The sequence below is a fragment of the Narcine bancroftii genome, chromosome 8 (genome assembly GCF_036971445.1).
Source record: "Narcine bancroftii isolate sNarBan1 chromosome 8, sNarBan1.hap1, whole genome shotgun sequence".
Classification (NCBI taxonomy): Eukaryota; Metazoa; Chordata; class Chondrichthyes; order Torpediniformes; family Narcinidae; genus Narcine; species Narcine bancroftii.
The window spans coordinates 16,234,636-16,256,184 of record NC_091476.1 but is presented as its reverse complement, the minus strand read 5'-3'; the positions used below and the strand labels follow the sequence as shown (position 1 = coordinate 16,256,184).

The 21,549-nt window shown below is 37.9% G+C and overlaps 1 protein-coding gene across 1 annotated transcript in view; it reads right to left on the bottom strand.

Moving 5' to 3' along the window:
* Positions 1-2,990: 2,990 nt before the first annotated feature.
* msna (moesin a) overlaps positions 2,991-21,549 on the bottom strand; it is a 65,857-nt gene continuing 47,298 nt past the window's right edge. The window contains exons 5-13 of the mRNA XM_069892968.1: positions 18,502-18,585; positions 17,017-17,163; positions 14,884-14,980; positions 13,812-13,975; positions 12,820-12,950; positions 11,323-11,483; positions 10,168-10,260; positions 7,974-8,198; positions 2,991-4,753 (exon numbers count right to left, since the gene is read on the bottom strand). Coding sequence (XP_069749069.1) covers positions 4,589-4,753; positions 7,974-8,198; positions 10,168-10,260; positions 11,323-11,483; positions 12,820-12,950; positions 13,812-13,975; positions 14,884-14,980; positions 17,017-17,163; positions 18,502-18,585 — 1,267 coding nt within the window. The 3' untranslated portion in view covers positions 2,991-4,588. The remainder of the gene's footprint in view (positions 4,754-7,973; positions 8,199-10,167; positions 10,261-11,322; positions 11,484-12,819; positions 12,951-13,811; positions 13,976-14,883; positions 14,981-17,016; positions 17,164-18,501; positions 18,586-21,549) is intronic.

The following is a 21,549-nucleotide window of genomic DNA, read 5'->3' as shown; positions in this document are numbered from 1 at the left end:
ATTGACTCTTCTGCATCATTGAGATTCTTGATGAGTTAATAATCCAAGCTGATTGCATGGAAAAAATCCAAGCAGTTCCCTGGAGATGTTAAAACTTATTAAGATGTAATTTTGTTTTTGTAATACAGAGCTGTGACTCAGGGATGCTTCATTACATCATTTCCTATTTTTGGAGCAACTAAATTAAAAATGGATTTAAAAGCAACACTTTTTAAACATTATTCATAAGAATGGATAAATATGACATTTTGTAGGAAATGAAAGGAAATGGTTGGGAGAGAACATTCTATCCCCCACAGAAACAATGTACAATGTTCAGATTTTTATTTTCTCTACTCACCTAAAAGGTACAGATTTGTTGGGGTACTGAGATGCACTATTTCTCCTGGGCTGATCTGCGTGTTCTTCATATGGAATCCTTGAGAGGTTATTTAGCAAGCTTTTAGATGTGGAATGGCTTCCAAATCAATCCTAATTCAGTCCCCACTTTATGGTTCACGTTCACACACACACACACACACACACACACACACACACACACACACACACACACACTCCATTAAGGACAATGAAGTTAAGAAATAATGTGTAAAATTCTGCTATATCTAATGTAATTGCCATCTTAAACGTTGCTATTTATTGCTCGAGACTGCTCATGCCCTGATGCTGGCTGAAGTCATAAGAATTCTCTCTTACACAAGGCTTAATGAAGGAAATAAAGAAGGTTGGATTTTCAGGCATCAGACTTTATCAGATGACTAGGTCCATATGATAAATTACAAAATTCTATTGTAGAAATGCCATTCTAGGGATGAACGATACAAATTTTGTCCAAATCCAAGTTCCAATTCAGCCCAGTAAGGGCTGCAAGGTGTTGGATTAGGGTATGGTGTTGGTGAACAAGGCATTACCAAATAATATGTAGGAGAGAAAATGACAAAAATCATAAAAGGAGTTTAAAGTACACATTTAATTAAGAGTTACTATTATGTTTGCCCAGTTGTTTTTTTGAACTATACCAAGAGAATCTGCACCACCCTCCAATCTTCCACCACCCAATTCAACCACCCTCCAATCTTCCACCACCCAATTCAACCACCCTCCAATCTTCCACCACCCAATTCAACCACCCTCCAATCTTCCACCACCCAATTCAACCACCCTCCAATCTTCCACCACCCAATTCAACCACCCTCCAATCTTCCACCACCCAATTCAACCACCCTCCAATCTTCCACCACCCAATTCAACCACCCTCCAATCTTCCACCACCAAATTCAACCACCCTCCAATCTTCCACCACCAAATTCAACTCATCCAAATCTAACAAGGAAAAAAACCCCAGATCCCAACTCAAACCAGATCTTGGGTCAACCATCACAAGAACTAGGAGTAGGAGTCGGCCATCTAGCCCGTCGAGCCTGGTCCGGCATTCAGTGAGATCATGGCTGACCTGAACATTGACTCAACTTCACCTACCTGCCTTTTCTCCATATCCCTTCATTCATTTTTTTTTAATGTAAAAATCATCTGTTGATTTCTAGTTGAAAAACAGTGATCTCGGTTGTTAGGGGACGGGTTTACCTACTGGGAACAATGGTCTCGTTCCATCAGCAGCTTCCACCTTGTGTGGCTTCCCTTGAAGGGAATGCTGGTGGGTTAATGGAGCTGCAAAGTCAATCGTTAACCAGGTCAAGAGTGATGTTAACAAAAAAAAATAACAGTGATCTCGAAATTTGTATTCTTGTTTTCAAACCTCCTCATGCTCTACTCCTTTTCCATCTCTTACCTCTTCCATTTTTAAAATTTTTTTTATAAAGCATTCACTCATCTTGATCATTTTTAACCACTTGCAAAGGCCTTGTTTAGAACCATTCTGCTACTTGTGACTGCGTTTGGTTGTCCTAATCACAACACTAGAATTCTCCTCCTGGTCCTACTGTTGCCCTTTAAAGTCTCTTCCCAACTGTCTGTCTCAGAAATCTCGTGGATTTTCACAATTCAAATTTGTTGTGAAGAGCTTGCTCACCAAACTGATGTTTAAAAATAAAAATTAATCTTTCCTTTCAAAGCAAAAAAAAGAATGAATTCATAATCCACCCCATCTCTCATTTGGAGAGATGAAATTTGTTTAATTTACTAACAGAAGCTTTAAGGAAGTCATCGTTGAAATGCATGTAGAATTTTGCACACTGCTATAAAAAAACTCAACTAGCCAACAGACTTCTTTCGCTTGCCCTCACTGAATCCTCTCCCCATCTGCCTCAATGATTCTTATCAGCTTCCTTAGATTCCAGTACTGATAACCTTTTGTGTTCCTGCACATCCTTCCTTCCACAGCTGCCTTCTCCGGGCTCCATCAACCTTCCACCCCACCCCCATCTCTTTGTCTATCACTCACTTGACTCCATCTTTCAACTACCTTTCCCCTCCCCCCCAAAATCTGGCACCAACTCTCTGTCATTCACCCTTCTCCTGCCTACCCCTCACATACTGATCCTCATCAACTCTCTCTCTCTACACTTTCCAACCAAAAATATCAATAATTATTTCCTTCTCCTCACCAATTGGGAGTTCCTCCAGCAGGATTTGTTTCCTTGACTCCTCTATGTACTAGCCTTCTCCTCTACTTGGAAAACTTGCACATACCTGCACTGCAAACTCAGGGAACCCTCTATGCCATCTCCCAGATTTGAATGCAGGAATGTGAAAAGAGCAAGTATACCCATCTTTTTATTGCACAAAGTTTTTTAAAAAAAAAAGTTTACCAAATAGACTGAAAACCTGAGGCATGATCCTAGGAGATCCCACATCCTCTGTGTGACTTTTATTCCATTTTATGTACCATTTTTAAAGCACCTTTCTTTTGGATAGCTATTCACCCTGTGGTAGGTTAGTACCAGATCATGTCAATTTGCAGAAATTTCCTGCATACAGTAGAAACTTTAAGATATTTTCAAGTATTAAAAGGGAAAGAAAATCAAAAATGGTGCAGAAATTGTGAAAATTTATTAAACTGAAGAAAGGAAAAATTGATTATAAACCCCTAAAACAGCAAATAGATTGTTACCGAGATCCCTTTAATATTTGTTAAATAGAAAGCAGATTTCACCAGAAAAAAAAAATTTACACTGGCCAATTTTCAATGTACAGAAAATTCAAGTCATTGAAGAAGATCAAGCAGCTTTTGTCAATGAGCTAAAGAGTCCTGTTAATAATTACCAAATGGCATTACCTACTTTACAAAGTCATTGCAATATAAACCATAAAAAAAAACACTGGATTTTACATGAACAGTTGGTTCCTTAATACTGCACATTTCATATAATTATCCTGCAAAATATATGAAGGTTACACGATTGTTTTCAAATCAATAACCCAGTTACAAAACAACAATTCTGCTCTTCCTGCATTGCATAGTTATTCCAAAGTAACTACATCAAGTACATGACACTATTTAGGAAAGAAAAAGACCAGCCAATGACAAAAAGAATCTACTTAGCTGCAAACACATGTATTGTAACACTTAAAAGGACTTTTGGCAACTCTACATGTAACAAAAAATGAGAATCAGCACCAAATGGTAGCTCTTGGCAACAAATTTTCAATTTGGAATATAAAGCTCCGAAGTTATCTGAATTTATAATACTTTAATTTACAACTTGAGAGATTTTAATTACAGTAGATAATATGCCAAACCCCAACACATACCTTGGAACCTAGAAGTTAGTAGAACTGCAATTTACATATCTGTCAAAGTTTTTCTTTCCCCAAATTAACTCTTCCTATTAACAAAGTGACATTACACTCAACTGGCAGCACCTCCCAGGCACTTCAGGCTGACAGATTAGGATCCCTACAAATTTAGCAAATGCTTTTACAAGTTTAAAATTTTAGTGCAATGTAATCGAGTTGAATTCCATGTCGATTCCTTTAAAAGCCACACAACCTTCAGCCAAATTGTGTGCATATGCAATACCTCAAGGAGAATTATACAAATATCCCAAAGACAGACAACCATTTATATATTCATTTAGTGAGTTTACACAAATATAGGTTCAAATCCATGTCATTCCAGACATGATATTTAGTTATGGATAATATGCAGTCAAATAAAAAATGAAAACAGGGCACTAATGAGATGACCATTGAAAAGTTTTTCCCCCCCAAATTCAACCATTCCAAGAGTCCTATCTTTGTGAAGATTTCTTTTGAAATCACTTCATACCCAATTTGAATTATTTTAAAACAGTTTAATTAAATATACAGCTGAGGGTGTGGACATTTTAGAAATGGGCCATAAAATATTAATTTTGGCCTAAGTTCAAAATAATAGATGGTTTATTAAAACTGAGGAATAGAGCATGGCTTTTATAGAAATCTGCTTGGTGTAAATCACAAATAAACAATTTTCCAACTTCATAACCAAAAACTATGTTTTGTGCTACACAAGAACAATTTAATACATCTCTATTACTGATTTGCACAAGCTGTATATTAAATAGGAAAGTCAGGGCTTCTCGGTAACTCCTAATGAAACCAAATTCACTTCCTTATCGTGACTTTGAGGGCCACAGGAAATGAGGATTTACATGGATTCAAATTCATCTATCCGCTGCTTGGTGTTGCCCTGACGAATCTGTCTCAGAGTTTTGTACTTGTCTCGTCCTGCCTTCAAGTTCTCAGCATGCAACATATCATTCCGTGTTTTCTTGGTCTCATCTCGTGCCTGGGCCAACTCCGAAGTTAATGTCTGCAAGACAAAAAAAACATAATATTCACCAGCAACTAGTAAATGCTCGCTGGTACATCTGTTAACTTCCAAAATATGTTCCCAGGTGTCCTTGTGTGTCAATTTATACTTAAGATTATTGATATCAGAACAAAAGGATAGTGCCAAAAGATGTACAACTGCCCAGATCAAATCACTGACTTCAATATCATGTCCTGTTACTTTATTTTGGAAGATTTCCACCCCCCCCCCACCCCCAAACTAAATGTATCCATCTCTTCTCTATTATCCATACCCTTATTTGTTCTTCCTATCTCTCCACATGATGGGAAGGAAGATTCGAAGGAAACTTTTGGTTTGAATAGGATAATACTAGTACTGAAGATCCCTGGGAAGATTGGTAAATAAAATGAATAAACATAATCTTCTCTCCAAATCCAACTTCACATTAGTCCCAAAATAGAATTTTTATGCCTGGAAATTCAAATGTTTCTCATCACCCTCCCCTTCGACAAAATTAAAGAAATGCAGTGAAACAATCTCCATTTCTAGGTCACTTTGCATCACTTGGGAATTCTGAATGGACTGTTCCCAGATCCCCCTATACCCTAACATAATTTACACATCAGGTTTGTGTGGACCATGCCACTCTCACTGTAAATGTTTCTTTTTGTGTACAGAGAGGGGAAATTTAGTCATCTCAGGAGTAGCCATTGTAAGAAAGTTACATGGCAACAGCATAGCCTCCTTTTAGAATTTTGGACAGCATATTTTGACCTTTCAATTTTTGCTCCAGAAACTGTGACAGTACAGATTCTATCACTAATGTGTATATGTACAGATTGTAGTGTAGGATACGCTTATCTTTGTGAGGTTTTTCAGTTGGTTGTTTTTCCAGACTCTTTTGTGTAGTCTTCCAAAGGCGCTATTTGCCTTGGCGAGTCTGTTGTCTATCTCATTGTCGATCCTTGCATCTGATGAAATGGTGCAGCCGAGATAGGTAAACTGGTTGACCGTTTTGAGTTTTGTGTGCCCGATGGAGATGTGGGGGGGCTGGTAATCATGGTGGGGAGCTGGCTGATGGAGGACCTCAGTTTTCTTCAGGCTGACTTCCAGGCCAAACATTTTGGCAGTTTCCGCAAAGCAGGACGTCAAGCGCTGAAGAGCTGGCTCTGAATGGGCAACTAAAGCGGCATCGTCTGCAAAGAGTAGTTCAAGGACAAGTTTCTCTTGTGTCTTGGTGTGAGCTTGCAGGCGCCTCAGATTGAAGAGACTGCCATCCGTGCGGTACCGGATGTAAACAAAGATAAGCGTATACAGAGCCGTTGTCATACCCACACTCCTGTTCGGCTCCGAATCATGGGTCCTCTACCGGCACCACCTACGGCTCCTAGAACGCTTCCACCAGCGTTGTCTCCGCTCCATCCTCAACATCCATTGGAGCGCTTACATCCCTAACGTCGAAGTACTCGAGATGGCAGAGGTCGACAGCATCGAGTCCACGCTGCTGAAGATCCAGCTGCGCTGGATGGGTCACGTCTCCAGAATGGAGGACCATCGCCTTCCCAAGATCGTGTTCTATGGCGAGCTCTCCACTGGCCACCGTGACAGAGGTGCACCAAAGAAAAGGTACAAGGACTGCCTAAAGAAATCTCTTGGTGCCTGCCACATTGACCACCGCCAGTGGGCTGATAACGCCTCAAACCGTGCATCTTGGCGCCTCACAGTTTGGCGGGCAGCAACCTCCTTTGAAGAAGACCGCAGAGCCCACCTCACTGACAAAAGGCAAAGGAGGAAAAACCCAACACCCAACCCCAACCAACCAATTTTCCCCTGCAGCCGCTGCAATCGTGTCTGCCTGTCCCGCATCGGACTTGTCAGCCACAAACGTGCCTGCAGCTGACGTGGACTTTTTACCCCCTCCATAAATCTTCGTCCGCGAAGCCAAGCCAAAGAAAGAAGTGTAGGATGACTGTGATTGGTTCAGAGTGTAGCCACACCTACTGGCAGGTCTTAAAGGATTGGTCCTAGCCAGACCAGGTTATTCTGAACTGGTCGACCTATGTGTGATATGCTCCAGTCTTTTAGTTAATAAAAGGCTTTCAACAAGTCTTTGGTTCTTTAGACGCGCATTACACCCGCAATATTTTCTATGACACCCACCAACCATTCCTACAGATATGTACACCTGATCATCAATCTCGCCACCAATATCAAGCCTGACCATGCGAGGCACTTCCTTTTGCCCTACTCCAAGAAATAATCAATGCAGATTCATTTCCCTTGTCCTCAACCACATGACCCACTCTGCCCAGTACTGATCAGATTTATTCCTTCCTGGTCCTCCTGGCATATGTCCCAATCTTGTTTGTGGCTTCCCACCACTAGTGGGCCAGCATCCATTTGGCAGCAGTAGAATTCCACCATTTATTTTTTGAAAAAAATTCATAACACTACTTAAATCACCAATTACACTAAACAATGAAGATTTTGCTTCCAGGATTTTGGGCTGCTGATCATGTAAATCATGACGATTTTCCTATCACATACTTTTTTAAAAGCTACAATCTATTTTTGTGATTTCCTGTCATATTTTAAGTCTACTACAGGCGTACCGAACACATGAGGTGTAACATGTCATTGGAAATTCATTTTCTGTATTTGAACTTGGATGTCTTCCCTGCTCATCTTGGTGCAGTCAGTGACGAACACGATGAAGGATTCATCAGGACATAGCAACCACTAAAAAAAGTGGTATCAGGACCACTGGGATCCAGCAATGCTGTCCGACTAATGTTGGAAACCGACTTGAGAGGCATCATATGCTGAGTACGAATGATAGTCAGTGGGGGGGGGGGGGGGGGGGGGTGGAGTCTTAGATCAGGTGAACTCACACAATGTGTCAGCATCATTGTGTGATTGAAGATGCTGCATTAAATGAAAGTTAAATTGATCTTTCTCCAACTTGCTATGTGATACAGAAAATCTGAAATTATCTTATGTAGAACTTGAAGCTGTCTTTCATAATCCTCAATTTATTTTCAGAAATCAGACTTTTTGAAAATAATTCTTGTTCACGGTTATGAGCAATTTCAACTAGAATTTTTGTTTTTGTTTGAAAAGCGAAGCAACTGGTGGAAAACTGATAAACTTTTATTTAGTCATGCAAATTTTCAGGCAACTTTTTGAAAATGATTGAGAGCAAGACAAACCTGCGAGTCAGGCTGGAAAACTCACTTACCTGCAGTTGCTTCTGAACACGTAGGTTTTTCTCTGCCTCTGTCAGCCGCTCCTCCTCGCTGCGATCTTGCACAGTCCCCTCAGAGCTAAGTTCAGCACTGGCCTCTGCATTATTCTCATCATGTTCATCTGCACGCTCATCTTCAGCTTGCAGTATGGGAGGGGGCGCTGTCGCTACTTTTAGTTCCTCTTTGGTTTTCTCCAGATCTTTCTGGGCTAGGGCAGCCTGCCAGCCAACAAGTTGTAACATTCATCACCACATTTCATCCATGCAAATTAAACAAGTGTCAGGCAAATTTTCTGACCAAGCTGCATTATAACTATTTTGGTTTGGTGCAGCCACAAAAATGTAGCCACGCACGATTTCATTTACTCAAAATCCAGCCCACAATTAATCTGAACAGGATTACAATATTTAAATGTTCACCCCATGAGCAGATTTGCTGACAGCCCCTCGAGAACAAAACCAAAATAACATATTGCTGATGGCTTCTGGCTGAAAATAGAAACAGGGTGGCTCAGTCAGCTAGATCTCACCCTGGAGCCAATAACAAATGCAGAAGTGTCACAAGAGCCAATGCTCATTGCAGCATTTGCCAACAGAAGTTAACATCTTTTAGAGTGCATGCCAGTAAATGGAGGAAATAAGTAGGTGATGAAAGAAAAATGTGCAATCCCTTTGAAGATCATCTACCATCCAGAATTCCTGGGTTTATCAGCTTGTGAATAGCAGCAAATCTTTAGTGTCCAAATGTCCAATATCATTTATTGCATTGCAAGGTATTGAGTGGACTAATTAATGTGATAGTAACTAAAAGGCTTGATCATCCAGGACGATTGGGCTGAGTGACATCCAACTGACTATGTTTATTCCATTTGGAAGCCAGTACCTCTGTGCACTGCCAGATCCCACATTAAACTGATGCTAATGCTAAAACAATCAATTTAAATTGCCAAAAGAAAGGTTACATATCTACAACCTTTCAATCTATGGTCAACACAAGCAAATAAAACAATTTAGTGGTTATTTGAAATGACAGCAGTAAAAAGATCTTCTATGGAGGTAGATGACTTAAAAAAGAAATTGGAAGAATCTGATAAAAAAAGTTAAAAAAAACACAGAAGCTGTTAGCTCAGAAGAAAGAGTCACTATCTCGGAGGATCTTTCTTGGAACCAACACACCAATGGGATCATGAAGAAAGCGTCTACTTCCTCAGAAGTTTGCGGAGGAGCGAGTGGAGTTGTTCAAGTGAACCGGTACGGACTTGAAGGGCCGACATGGCCTGTTTCCGTGCTGTAAACGGTTATATGGAGTAGTTAAAATGGGACTAGAGTTAAGAAGGAATGTCTGAAGATGCTGTGATTACAATGCAATACACAAGGGTGCTGGAGAAACTCAGCAGATCAGGCAGCATCCATAGGAATTAAAGGGTAACCAACATTTCGGGCCACAGTCTTTCGTCAAGGTATGAGCAAGAAGTAGGTAGGTGCTTGAATGAAGGTGGGGGGGGGGGCAGTGAGAGAAAGGAAGGGGCAAGGGGAGAAGCAGAAGCCAAGAGGTGGATATAGGTAGGAGGGCAGAAAAAAAATGCTGAGAAGTGGCAGGGGGAGGAGACAGCTCTCTGAATGGAGAGGGAAGATGTGGAGAGGCAGGCAGGCAGACACCCAACAGGAACTGGAGAAATCAAGGGTAAATGGAGAGTATTCGGATGGTATAATTAGGCATTGAAGAGACTGCCTGTTGGGTTTTTCTATTCTTGGCACAAAAATAATCTATAGATTTATAGGGACCAGAAGTTCCACAATGAATTGTCAGCCCTGAGAGAATATGAAGGAACAGAGGGGCCCTGGCATAAACTTCTGAAGTTTCAGGAAAGGCAGACAAGGCAAAGAATACACTCAGGTCACTGCCCAAGGAATAGAATATTAGAGAAGTTAGATTCCTACTTCATAAATGACAATGCATTTTTCCTCATGAAAACCATAGAAGTGATTAATAGTGAAATTATCCACCAAGTCTGCAATTAAATTCCATACGATTGTGGCATCAACCCTTTCCGCTGGAACATAGGTAATGCATACACATTTTAAAATAAGGATAATCGTCTGTAACATCTATACTGGCATCTGTTTATCTGGCACCAGATCAGAGCTATCCTTGAGGAGAGGAAGCATGGACATCTCAAAACCTTACCTTGTGCTGCCACTCAGTAGCTTCTTCCTCCTTCTTTTTCTTGGTTTCCTCCAACAGGTTTATCCTGGAAGTGAGCTCAGCGAGTTCAGCAGACTGCAAGGGAACGCTTAGTGTTACTTTTCCACCACTGTTTTCAAATCAGGGGTAAAATCATACCATTCAGCCAACAATTGTTCCATGCCTTTTAAAAGCCATCATGATGACTAACAAAATTAGGAAACAATGTAGCAATATCTGAAACAGTTTTGCCTTTGGCAGAAATTCAATAAAAATTGCACTCTCCCGTCAATGTTCCACATGTATCTGCATTTAAACAAACAAAGGCTTTCCCCCCCCCAACCCCACCCCACTGAGGTTCTGGTGAGATACAAACCAGAGGACATCGAAAAAAGTTTAGGAGGAATTTCACACAGAGAGTGGTGGGGGGCTGTGGAACGAGCTTCCAGTTGAGGTGGTGAATGTGGGCTCAATTTAATATTTCAGAAGAGAATTTGGACAGGTACGTGGATGGGAGAGGTATGGAGGGCTATGGACTGGGTGCAGGTCAGTAGGACGAGGCAAAAAATGGTTCAGCACAGACTAGAAGGGCTGAAGGGGTCTGTTTCTATGCTGTAGTGTTCTATGGTTCTAAATCTGCTATTAACCAATAAAATCAGTTGGGTTTTTTTTAAAAAACAAAATGGTGCAGAATGAACTACATAAGCAAGTGGAAATGTTAAAGCCATAAATAAGTAAAGTGTAAACATTGATATTCATAACATGGAAATCTATTTCCCAAGTTCAGGCATGACAGTGACTCAATGTTCTCAAGAATAATGCAAAAAAAATTAATGCACCTATAATTACACAAGGGACTGCACAATGTCTGACGTACACTTTAGGAAAATGCCACACGTTCAGCCACAGATGCCCCACTGTGTTTGAAAGGAACTGCTCAACTATGCATCATGGCATGTTGGATTGCTAGGGAGGGCACCTAATAAATGAGCTGTTGACCTTCTCTCTGATGTGACCCTACACAGTGGAAAAGCCAAAAACAAATTAACAAGGCCAAGGTGTGCAAAGCTTGAAACATATAGATTTGAAATTCCTCTGTACAGATCCGAGAATAAACCGAACAGAGTGCAAAATTCCTTTGACGCAAATGTTATTCACCAACTGCTCTTGATTTTTCATCTGAGATTTGGATTGCTCAATCAGGGCCATCTTGGTCTCCTCTGCAGACCTGCGCTCTTGTTCTATCCGTTCAGCCTCCTCTTGGGCAGATTTCCTTTCTTGATCCAACTCTAGTGCTTTGCGAGTTTGCTCTTCCAGTTCTGGAAGAACAGGTTCTTTCATGTTAAAACTGCTGCAACACAACTTGTGTACAGCATGCATCAAATATTAAACTCATTTTCTTAACCACATTTTCTGGTCACATGATTAACACTAGAAAAAAAAACTGAAAGAACATTGCTATTGCTACTTCATTTATAAGATTGTACCTTTCTCAGCCTCCCCACTGATTATGATAACTACATATTATAGAACAAAGCTAACATTTAATATCGTCTCCAGAGATGTCACTTCAAATTCTGTTCCTTTGACAAATTATTGTTCTGCTTTTTCTAGGATAACTATCACCTTGGGAACGATATATTTGACAGTTATGAAAAGGTGACTCCACCATCAAACCAGATTGATGTTAAACAAATGGGTTTTGATCAATGCTGCTGAACAGAAAACAGCAGGAATTACCCTCCACAACACTTCTGCCTCTGCATCAGGAAGTTACGCTGATCTCTTACTAACTATTCAGTGGTAGTAGAATAGTTAAATTTCCTGGAGAGTTCTTTTCAGTTATGCTTTATTCCTGAGCAGTGCTGGTACAATGGTGGATGGAGGACTGACAGTATTCATGACAGTACTTTTTTTTTTTGCATTGATCTATATTAAAAGGAATTCCAAAAAACACCAACTGCTTCATCATCAACTTTGCATGAAGTACAATATTAATAGGAACTTATTAACAATCAGAAGCCAAATCAAAACTCAAAAATCGCTGAACGAAAGAAAACCCTTTCCTCACTAAGGAGCTGCATGAATCCATGGCTATCTAAATGGAGTAACTTTTGAAAAAAAAATATTTGCAGGCTCTTTTACTCTCCAGATACGAGCTGGACTTTAAAAAAAAAAATGCTGTCATGATGCTTAGAACATTCAATACATGTTCCCTCTTGCCCATCTTTGCCTAAATAATTATACCTAGATTAGACATTTCCAAAGGACACAGCACCCCAGGTCATTCCACAATGATCAGTAATTACACAATCTTCCCACCCAACTACCAAAAACCCTGGGTCTCTTGTAAATGAAATGCACTAAATTTCAGAATATTTATATTTATTTTGTATTTAGTTTTTAATTACGTAATTGTTATGTGCTTTGAGAAAATGTATTATGCATTGTGTGTGTGCGCACCATGGTCCAGAGAAATGCTGTTTCCTCTGGTTGTACATCCACAGTCAGATGATAAATAAACTTGAACTTGAAATACAATATCTTAGTTAATATTTTGTTCCAGGCTCTTCCATCTATACCTCATTCTTAAAAAAAAAAATTGGCCTTGGAGATATTCTTCTCACTTGCATTATTTTTCCCTCCCAGACTTACCCCTTTGAGCTTTCTGAGTTTGCTCTTCAATCTGTTTCAGTCTTTCCATTAATTCCTCCTTCTCCCGCTCAATATTTTCTCTTTCTTTCTCTGCTTGTTCTCTCTTCTTTCTCTCATTTTCCAGCTGTGCCCTAGAAAAGATAAATACATTTAAAATCATCTCTTCCCAACTAGTAAAACACAAAACTCTGCAGACACCGTGATTGAAGTAAAAACACGATGCTGGAGAAACTCAGCAAAGGACGCTGTTTGAGCTGCTGAGTTTCTCCAGCATTGTGTTTTTTAAGCTCATGTTGATGTCAAGTTTATTAGGATCAATATTGCATTTTTACTTTTAGTTGGAATTCATTTACTTCTGGAGTTTCATCTTGTGCTGTCAAATGTAGCATCCTGAGGAACTTCATAACAAATTAGGAGGATTGATGGCCACTATATACGCACCATTGCAGGAAATATCACATCATTCATCTAAAGAGGCATCGTGGACCATGATGTAATATTTGGAGAAGCAAAGAGATTACAGATGTGCCAATAGTATTTCTTCAAATGCAACCCAAGTTTGTTCATTTTTGCAGGCAAATTTAAAATTTTGCACACCGAAAACCAGAATGCAAACTTGCTCTCAAATAGTGTGAACAATTTAAATCTCTACACAGAAAATAGGAAGATAATGATTTCACCTTTTTTCACAATGAACCAATCCCCATTCTCAAAACTACCCCCCCCCCAAACAAAAATAACTGATCACACTATGACAATTGCATAAAGTATGCGAACACAAATCCACACAGAAAGGCAGAAAAGTCATTTACAAAAGGCGGGGCCATGCGTGATGTGCTGTTTAACATCGTGGTCAAGGCATAGGACAAAGTTCATTGTAAAGAGTGCTCCAAGACAATATTGTGATCACCACACAACAAATGGGTTTGTCATTTCATCAAGAGCACGTCAAAATCCCACAATTTGATTTAAAACCCCAAGATATTCACGACCTTTCCAGTTGTTTCTGATGCTTCTCTTCTCTAGCTTGGGCCTTCATCTGCTGAACCTCAATTGTATCAGGTTTACGCCTGCGCATATACAGTTCATGGTTCCCCATGCACAATGCCAGGATGCGCTTGTTAATACGGAGACGGGAAGCGTAGAATACAAAATCCTACGAAAACAAGAACGAACCTGGCTAAATGCATTGAAGTATAAAAAATATTTTCATTAAAAACCAACAGGTCCATTCGATAGGCAGCATCATGCAAAGGGTCACTTCATCAGTAGAACACAAACCATCAACATTTTCTCTTCCCTTGCCTACACACATTTCATCTTTCTCTCAAGGGTCTTCAGCCACTTTCATTGAGAGAAGATACATAAACACAAGTTCAACAGTCACAAATTGTTGCAGGCAATAATCTGCACAGACTGGAGAAACTTGCACAGGTAAACAAAGGATAAATGCGATACAAGCTCATTCACTAGTGTTTTCATGAGAAAGAAGGACTGCAAAAGCAAAAAATAAACAAATGCACCAAATTTATTGGAGATAGGACTGGGAAAATGGCTGCTCTGAATTAATGACCATCTTCACATTACACAAATACAGTCAAGTTCACATGCATAGAGAAGTTCTGAAATAGGACCAAAACAAAAGCATCTGAAGCTATCAAATCAAATGCAGTTTACATGCTTGAGCCTTGAATCTTGGTCACATCCAGATTCAAATTCCTCATGACAGGCAATCATGTCCATGGAAAAATATACTTATACAAATCACCAGCATGCTGATTGATTTAAAACACAAAGATCCTTCCGTTCCTAAGAATACCAAATACCAGGATTGCATTACCAACTCAAAAAAAAAAATGTTCAAATCCTCAGTTGAGTAAGCCATACAATGCTCTAGTCAGGTTGCATCTGGACTACTGGAATAGAGTGGTGGAGGCCAGGATACAGACTAAATGCTGTAAAGAAATGGCAGGATTGATATTTATGCAAACATCACAGTAGAGGTCATCTTCATTAAAACCCATTTTATGATAGAATTGTGGAACAATCTGCAAAAGTACTTACTGGTGCTTTTTTATCAATTGGTTTGATAATAAACTTTTTATCATTAAATGAAATATTTCGAATTTCACTCCATGGGAATCCAATCTTGGGCGTCAACCTTGAAACAAGGAAAAGAAATTTGAGCTAAAGTTAATGACCACTTCCAACTCATAATTTTAAATCCATTATATATTTTAAAATCACCATCTCCCTCTCCTACTTGCACTATCCTTTGCAATTAGGCTGCTTCCGGATTCAACACCAAATTCTATGCTAGGCAATCGCATCCACCAGCATGCAAACCAAATACAGTTTTCTTAATACAAAACGCTAGAAATTCAACGTTAAGAAACATTCTCAAGCATCTACCAGTGGAGTCACTTCCAACCTGCAGTAACAACATGGTTTTTTTTTTTTAAATATAAATCAGAAGGCCTGTCTTCATACAATATTTGGATTTTTGTCCAACAGTAATGTGCCAAGAATTCCATTTCCACATTGAGGCACTGACTTACCACAAACCAGTTAGTGGCTACTTGCCCATTGCCATGCCCAGTTAAGGTTGATCTCCTTACTGGTTTGACTATTTTATAGCTGCTCTGGAACTTTTAAATGAGACAAACTAACCACAATAATAATCCAAAGCTTCATGGAAACATTGCTGGCCATTTTTCAACAATGAAATAATGTTTATTTATACCAAAAATGCAACCATATTTTGATTTACAATTAATCTCAAATAGCTAGCAACCAGCAAAAAAGGTGCCACAAGATAAATTATGCTGAGATCAACAGGAAATGACATGATTATCAAGATTTCTCAAGATCATCTGTTTTTTTTTTGAAGACTTTATTTAAAATTTTATAACATGAATACAATAAAGAATTACATTTAAAGAAAAATAGAAAAAAAAATTAAAAAAGGTATGATTACAATATTACATCAGAAAACTACACAAAATAACCCCCCCCCCCGTTAATTGTAACACAATATTAATAGTCTAACTTAAAATTAGTCCAACCCTCCCCCCCCAAAATAAAGAGTGAAGAGTTAATAAAATTAACATTATATATGGAAAAAAATACCCACTTACAAAAAAAGAGATAAAATTTAACCTAAAAAAAATTCTAACAACAACAAAAAAAAATTGTCAATACTAAAATATCACACTTAAACATATATTTAAATCAAACTTAAATGCATATAATTAGCAAACGGAGTCCACTTTAACTTATAAAAAGACATCTTATCCTGAATTGAAAAAGATATCCTTTCCATAGTCAAACAAAATTTCATTTCCAAATACCACTTATCTAAAGTTAGTATATTTCTATCTTTCCAAGTAAGTGCTATACATTTCTTAGCCACAACTAAAGCTAAATAAATAAATGAAATCTGATAATCCTCTAAACCTAAATCGATTAATGATTGCATGTTCCCTACTAAAAATATATTGGGATCTAATCCAAGATGGATATTATATAAACTGTTAAAAACAGATTGAATACCTTTCCAAAACTGTTGCAATCGATCACAAAGCCAAACAGTATGCAAAAAAGTTTTGGCCGTCTGATCACATCGAAAACAAGAATCCAACTTACTAAAACCAATTTTTTAAAATTTCTCCAGCATTAAATATAGCTGATGAATAAAATTATAATTAATCATCGCTAGTCTAGCATTAATTAATTTCCGAATACTATTCTGACAAATTTTCATCTAAGTTTCTTCAGCTATTTTATGTCCTAAATCTTTTTCCCATTTCAACTTATCTTTATCCCAGTCTTTTTTACTATCAATTTCTTGTAAAATACAATACAAATCAGATATATATCCCTTTTTTGGTATTGAAAGTACATATTCTTCAAAACTAGATTCAGGCAATAAAATCATATGTCGACCACATAACTGTTTTACAAAAGATCTTAATTGATAATATACAAATATAGAATTTGCACTAATACCATATTTCCTTTGTAATTCGTCAAAGGAACAAAAACAACCCTCAGAAAAACAATCAGATAAATTTTTTATTCCCTTCTTTTCCCATTGTTTCAAAGTGGCATTGGAAACCGTAAAAGGAACAAGTTGATTATTATATAATGGCAATCTTCCAGAATAGATGTTCCAAGAACATCTGTGGATGAAATTACCTGTCATCGTGCTCGTAGATGTTCAATCCAAGAGCATCAACTCCAAGCCAGAGCTCAGAGCCCTTTTTGTTTTTGATATTGAAGTAGTTAACTCCATACATTTCGAGATCTTGTGCAATTTTCAGATACTCCATCATGGCATCCTCTCTATTGATTAAAAGCAGTGTCAGTATTGGGGGGGGGGGGGTGGGGGGTGGAGAAGAATCACAGTGCAGAGAAAGAGGGGAAAAAAAATCAAAAATTTCATAAGCTAGAAATGTGAAACAAACGGAAAGGCTGAAAAACACTGAGCGCCGGCAACATCTGTGAAATGAGAACAAGACCTACTGCATCAGGTTGAGGATACAGTCGGAATAGGCAGAGATAAAATCATTCTTTTGCAATATTTTCCACCATAATATTACTACAGTCAATTATAAAACTTGTTGAAAATCAGTTAAAACAATAAATTACATAATCCATTTAAAGCAAACCTATTGATTAAAAAAAAATGCTTTTCCCATCAAAATCAAATTATAGAATGGAAAATTATGCTGTTGATTGAAAAAAAACAACAACTCACCAGCAATGGTTTTCTGCTTTCATTAGCTTGGTTTCACAGAGCCTGGTACATTATCTATTCTATACTCATATTCAAGTGCTTGGCACTTCATTTGACATTTCAATGGAGTTAGAGCTTCAAAAAGAAGCTTAAAAATCCTATATATTTCTACACCTTGTCCTCAATGGATTCAAAGCGTGAAAGAAAAAAAAAAGCCACTTCAAACATCAATAAAAAGCATTATTGTGATTGCATTAAAAAAAATCAATTCAAAGTTGAACAACTTCAACTACAAATAACTTCAATTAAATACTGGGATTTAATATTTCTCCATCACGAGATTGCATCAGGTTCAACAATCCATGAACTAAAATGTTACTCCCACTATTGCTACCATCTATATAGCAGAAATTAATGAGATCAAATACTGGGATGCCCAAAATAAACCCGTGGGCTTTCTCATTCTGGCAAAGGTTCATTAACATTTGTGGAACCTCATCCCAATTTAAAACATGCCTAAAGCCAGGACATGAAATTTCAAAAGCAGATGAACAAAATACAAATTAGGCATCATACTGGAAAAATGCAGGGTGCACTTAGGATAGAGTTTAATTTCTTAGATGAATGATGTGGCCTTCCAGTTAACACAGCAAGACTGAAAACCTATCATAGTAAAATCATAAAATATGTGCACTCGTACCTCATACTAAAATCACCAATCTTAAAATTACAATGTTGATGTTCAGTGCTGTAATTTATGATCATCTTATTTTGGTTACTATTTTAGATTGGGGCAAGGGCATTTCAGGTAACGAAGGAAAAGTCATTTTAAGGTCTACAATGGAATCTAGATGAACTGATTGAATGCTACAACGATCCTAAACCTTTGGGCAAACCAATTCTAATTATAACCTTGGATTCACTAAAAAAAGTTAAATAAAGACCTGATCATTCCTCTGTGCTCCTCGTGCCAGATTTGGATGCGATCCTCCCACTGTTCTTTGTTCAACTTGTGCTGTTCCAGGACACTGAAGGGGGAAAACAAATGGTTTACATACAACAACAAATCTAACACAAGGAGAATACTTTTAGGAGTCAGTCTGCAGATTTCACACACAAATAGATCACATTCAAAATAGGCTTTAATTAGCAATTTGGAAGGGGTAGGAGATGGAAAACCAACTAGCAGAGTTCCTATTCTTCCCACTGAATGGAGCTTTTGACTGATAATTGACCCACCATTTTACTACATGCCAAATCCATTTTGACGATTCATAAGCCAGTTCTGCTCTGTGCAGGTCTGAAGAATAAACATTGGTGTTTAGAATGTTACTATTATTTTAAGAATATTTTAATATATAGAGCGAGACAATTGTAGCATTTCCCTGAAGGGATAGCTCTGAAAACTTGTAGGTGAGCAAGAGACTGATGTGAAAGGCAGCCGATTTCCAGTGATTGTCATGACTTTGCATTCCCAAACAAGAGAACTGACTGGTGAGAATACACTTTCCTTTTGGGGAGGAAGAGTGATTTAAGAACCTGGGGCAGACTATAAAAAGGGGTATTTGCAGACACCAAGACAGACAAAAAAAAGGAAAACAATCCACCCACTACAGTATTTCCATTACATAAATTATAAGAAATTAGAACCTCAAAACATAGCTAGGTTATTATAGAGGTAATAAAGGTATTGCATTGCAAGAAGTGCAAAATGGTCCAGGGTATACAAAAACCTACAATGAACAAGTTTAAAATTAAAATATCCTAACCACTGATTGCAAGGGCCACAAACAAATCTGGCTTGTGTAATCTCGAGTCCCAAAAGTCATGAAGTTGTTCTTAATTAACCGTTCAGCCAAACTAGAGGAATTTTTACTCTCTTGCCTCTCCTTTGTTTCCTTGAGTTTCCACAGCACCTTTGTGTACTGCATCATTCCCAAATTGTCAACAACAAATTTCATTCCCTATTTTGATCCTTGGAGCTATGAAACCAACACAGACTGTTTTCTAACTTGCTCATTTGACTGTTTACTTGAACCATACAATCACAGTATACAACAGCTTTTTCCATTTCCTTAATCCCCAACTTCACAACAAGATGGTTATAAGAACTCTCGCCCTTGCTTTGCAACCTATGGGCTCCTCTTCTATTCCAAGAAATTCTTGGCCATTTGCCATTATTCTGTCACAATTTAAAATTATCCAAATTTGTTGCCCTTAGGCAGCACGGTTAGTGTAGGACCAGGGTTCGAATCCTGTGCTCTGTAAGGAGTTTGTTCGTTCCTCCTGTTTCTGTGTGGGTTTTCTCCAGGGGCTCTAGTTTCCTCCCACTGTTCAAAATGTACTGTTGGTTGTAGTTTAATTGGGTGGCATGGGCTTGTGGGGCAAAGTGACCTGTTATTGTGTTGTTATGTCTAATTTAAAAATCAAAACATTTTTTTTTTTTAGTTTTACAAATTAAAATTTGTCACAACTCATGCCAAATCCCATTCACTACATCCACCATGCTTATTATTTTTAAAATTGGTTTTACACAAGCCAACAGATCATTTTCAAAATCAGAGCTCTTGCCCACCCACATCTTTCTCCACCTCAAATATACATTTCTCTAATCTTATCATTCACAGTGGAATCTACCAAGGTCCCAAATCTGGAATTCTCTTTCCACATCCTTCTCCCTCAGGTGCTGCACAATGATCCAACAACATTAATTGAAGTGAAAAAATTTCTTTTTTTTTTGCTTGAAAAGTTTCCAAGGAATTTTATTCTAGTTCTTGGTGCTGGATCACAACTTCACATGTGGTGCTTTTGCAGTCAATGCCAGACATCCCACAGGGATTCTGTAGCATAATGTATCATAGAGCATTCAAAGATTAGTATCGAGAATGTGTTTGTAAAGAATATATAAATTTAGGATATCAGGACCTGGGAATACAAACTATCCCATGCTAGGAAATAGAGGACAAAATATATTGAAATCAAAATCACCTACATGTCTTGACAATGAAAAAGAGTGAATATTCAACTTGAATGAAAAATTAAAGTGGCAATATAGGCTGTCAAAAATATAAACCTTCTCAGCAAATAACACAAAAACAAAGGAAACAAATTATAACAAGAATAGAACCACAAGGCAGAGGACATTTTCAGGCATGCCTCAAGAAAAAGGAGCTGTATCAGCAATCAAAAAGACAAGGACATATAACAGAACACAAAAACTAGCCAGAAACCAAAATAGGGACACAAATGGTTAAAATTGGGCACAAGTGAGGAGTTTATCATTACAGAAGTATAGTGTACAGATGTACCAAAATTCTCACTGGTAGCAAAAGCAGAGTTTTTTTTAAAAAAAGTATATAAAATAGAAAACGAACATGGCATAAAAAGCCAACATCAACATCATATGAAACATATTCAAGTTTTTAAAAAAAATCTATTTTATATAATGTATCACTGTTTCATACAGTGATGACGTGTAGTTAAACCAAATTTCTCAACTCTTCCACAACATGAACTGGATACCATCTATACTAATAGCACCTTCTTTCATGTCTTTTAATGGACAACAGTTGAGACCTTTGTAAAAATCATTTCCACCGAGACAAAAAAACATGCCAAACATCCAGACAAGGATGCATTGGTTTCTAGATCCTAGTCAGCAGCAAGAACCACAACTAATCCTCTTAATCATTAATTGGGCGTCTTGATAGATGACAATTTCTTACAGATCCCCAAATTAAAAGGCAACTTTTATTTTGAATTTTTTGAGATTATATGGTTCACTAATGTAGTCAGTGACATTAAAGTAGAAATCGAATTTCAGATTTTTGTTGATTGTTAAATTGACAATGAAACAGATACTCTATATATTAAAAAAAATACAATTATTTTTTGATTTCTAAAGAACCCAAAACGATAGCTTCTACTTTACATTTGAATCGTATTTTGAAACTTAAAAATGTGCCCAGAAGTGATTCAAAATGTACAAGAAA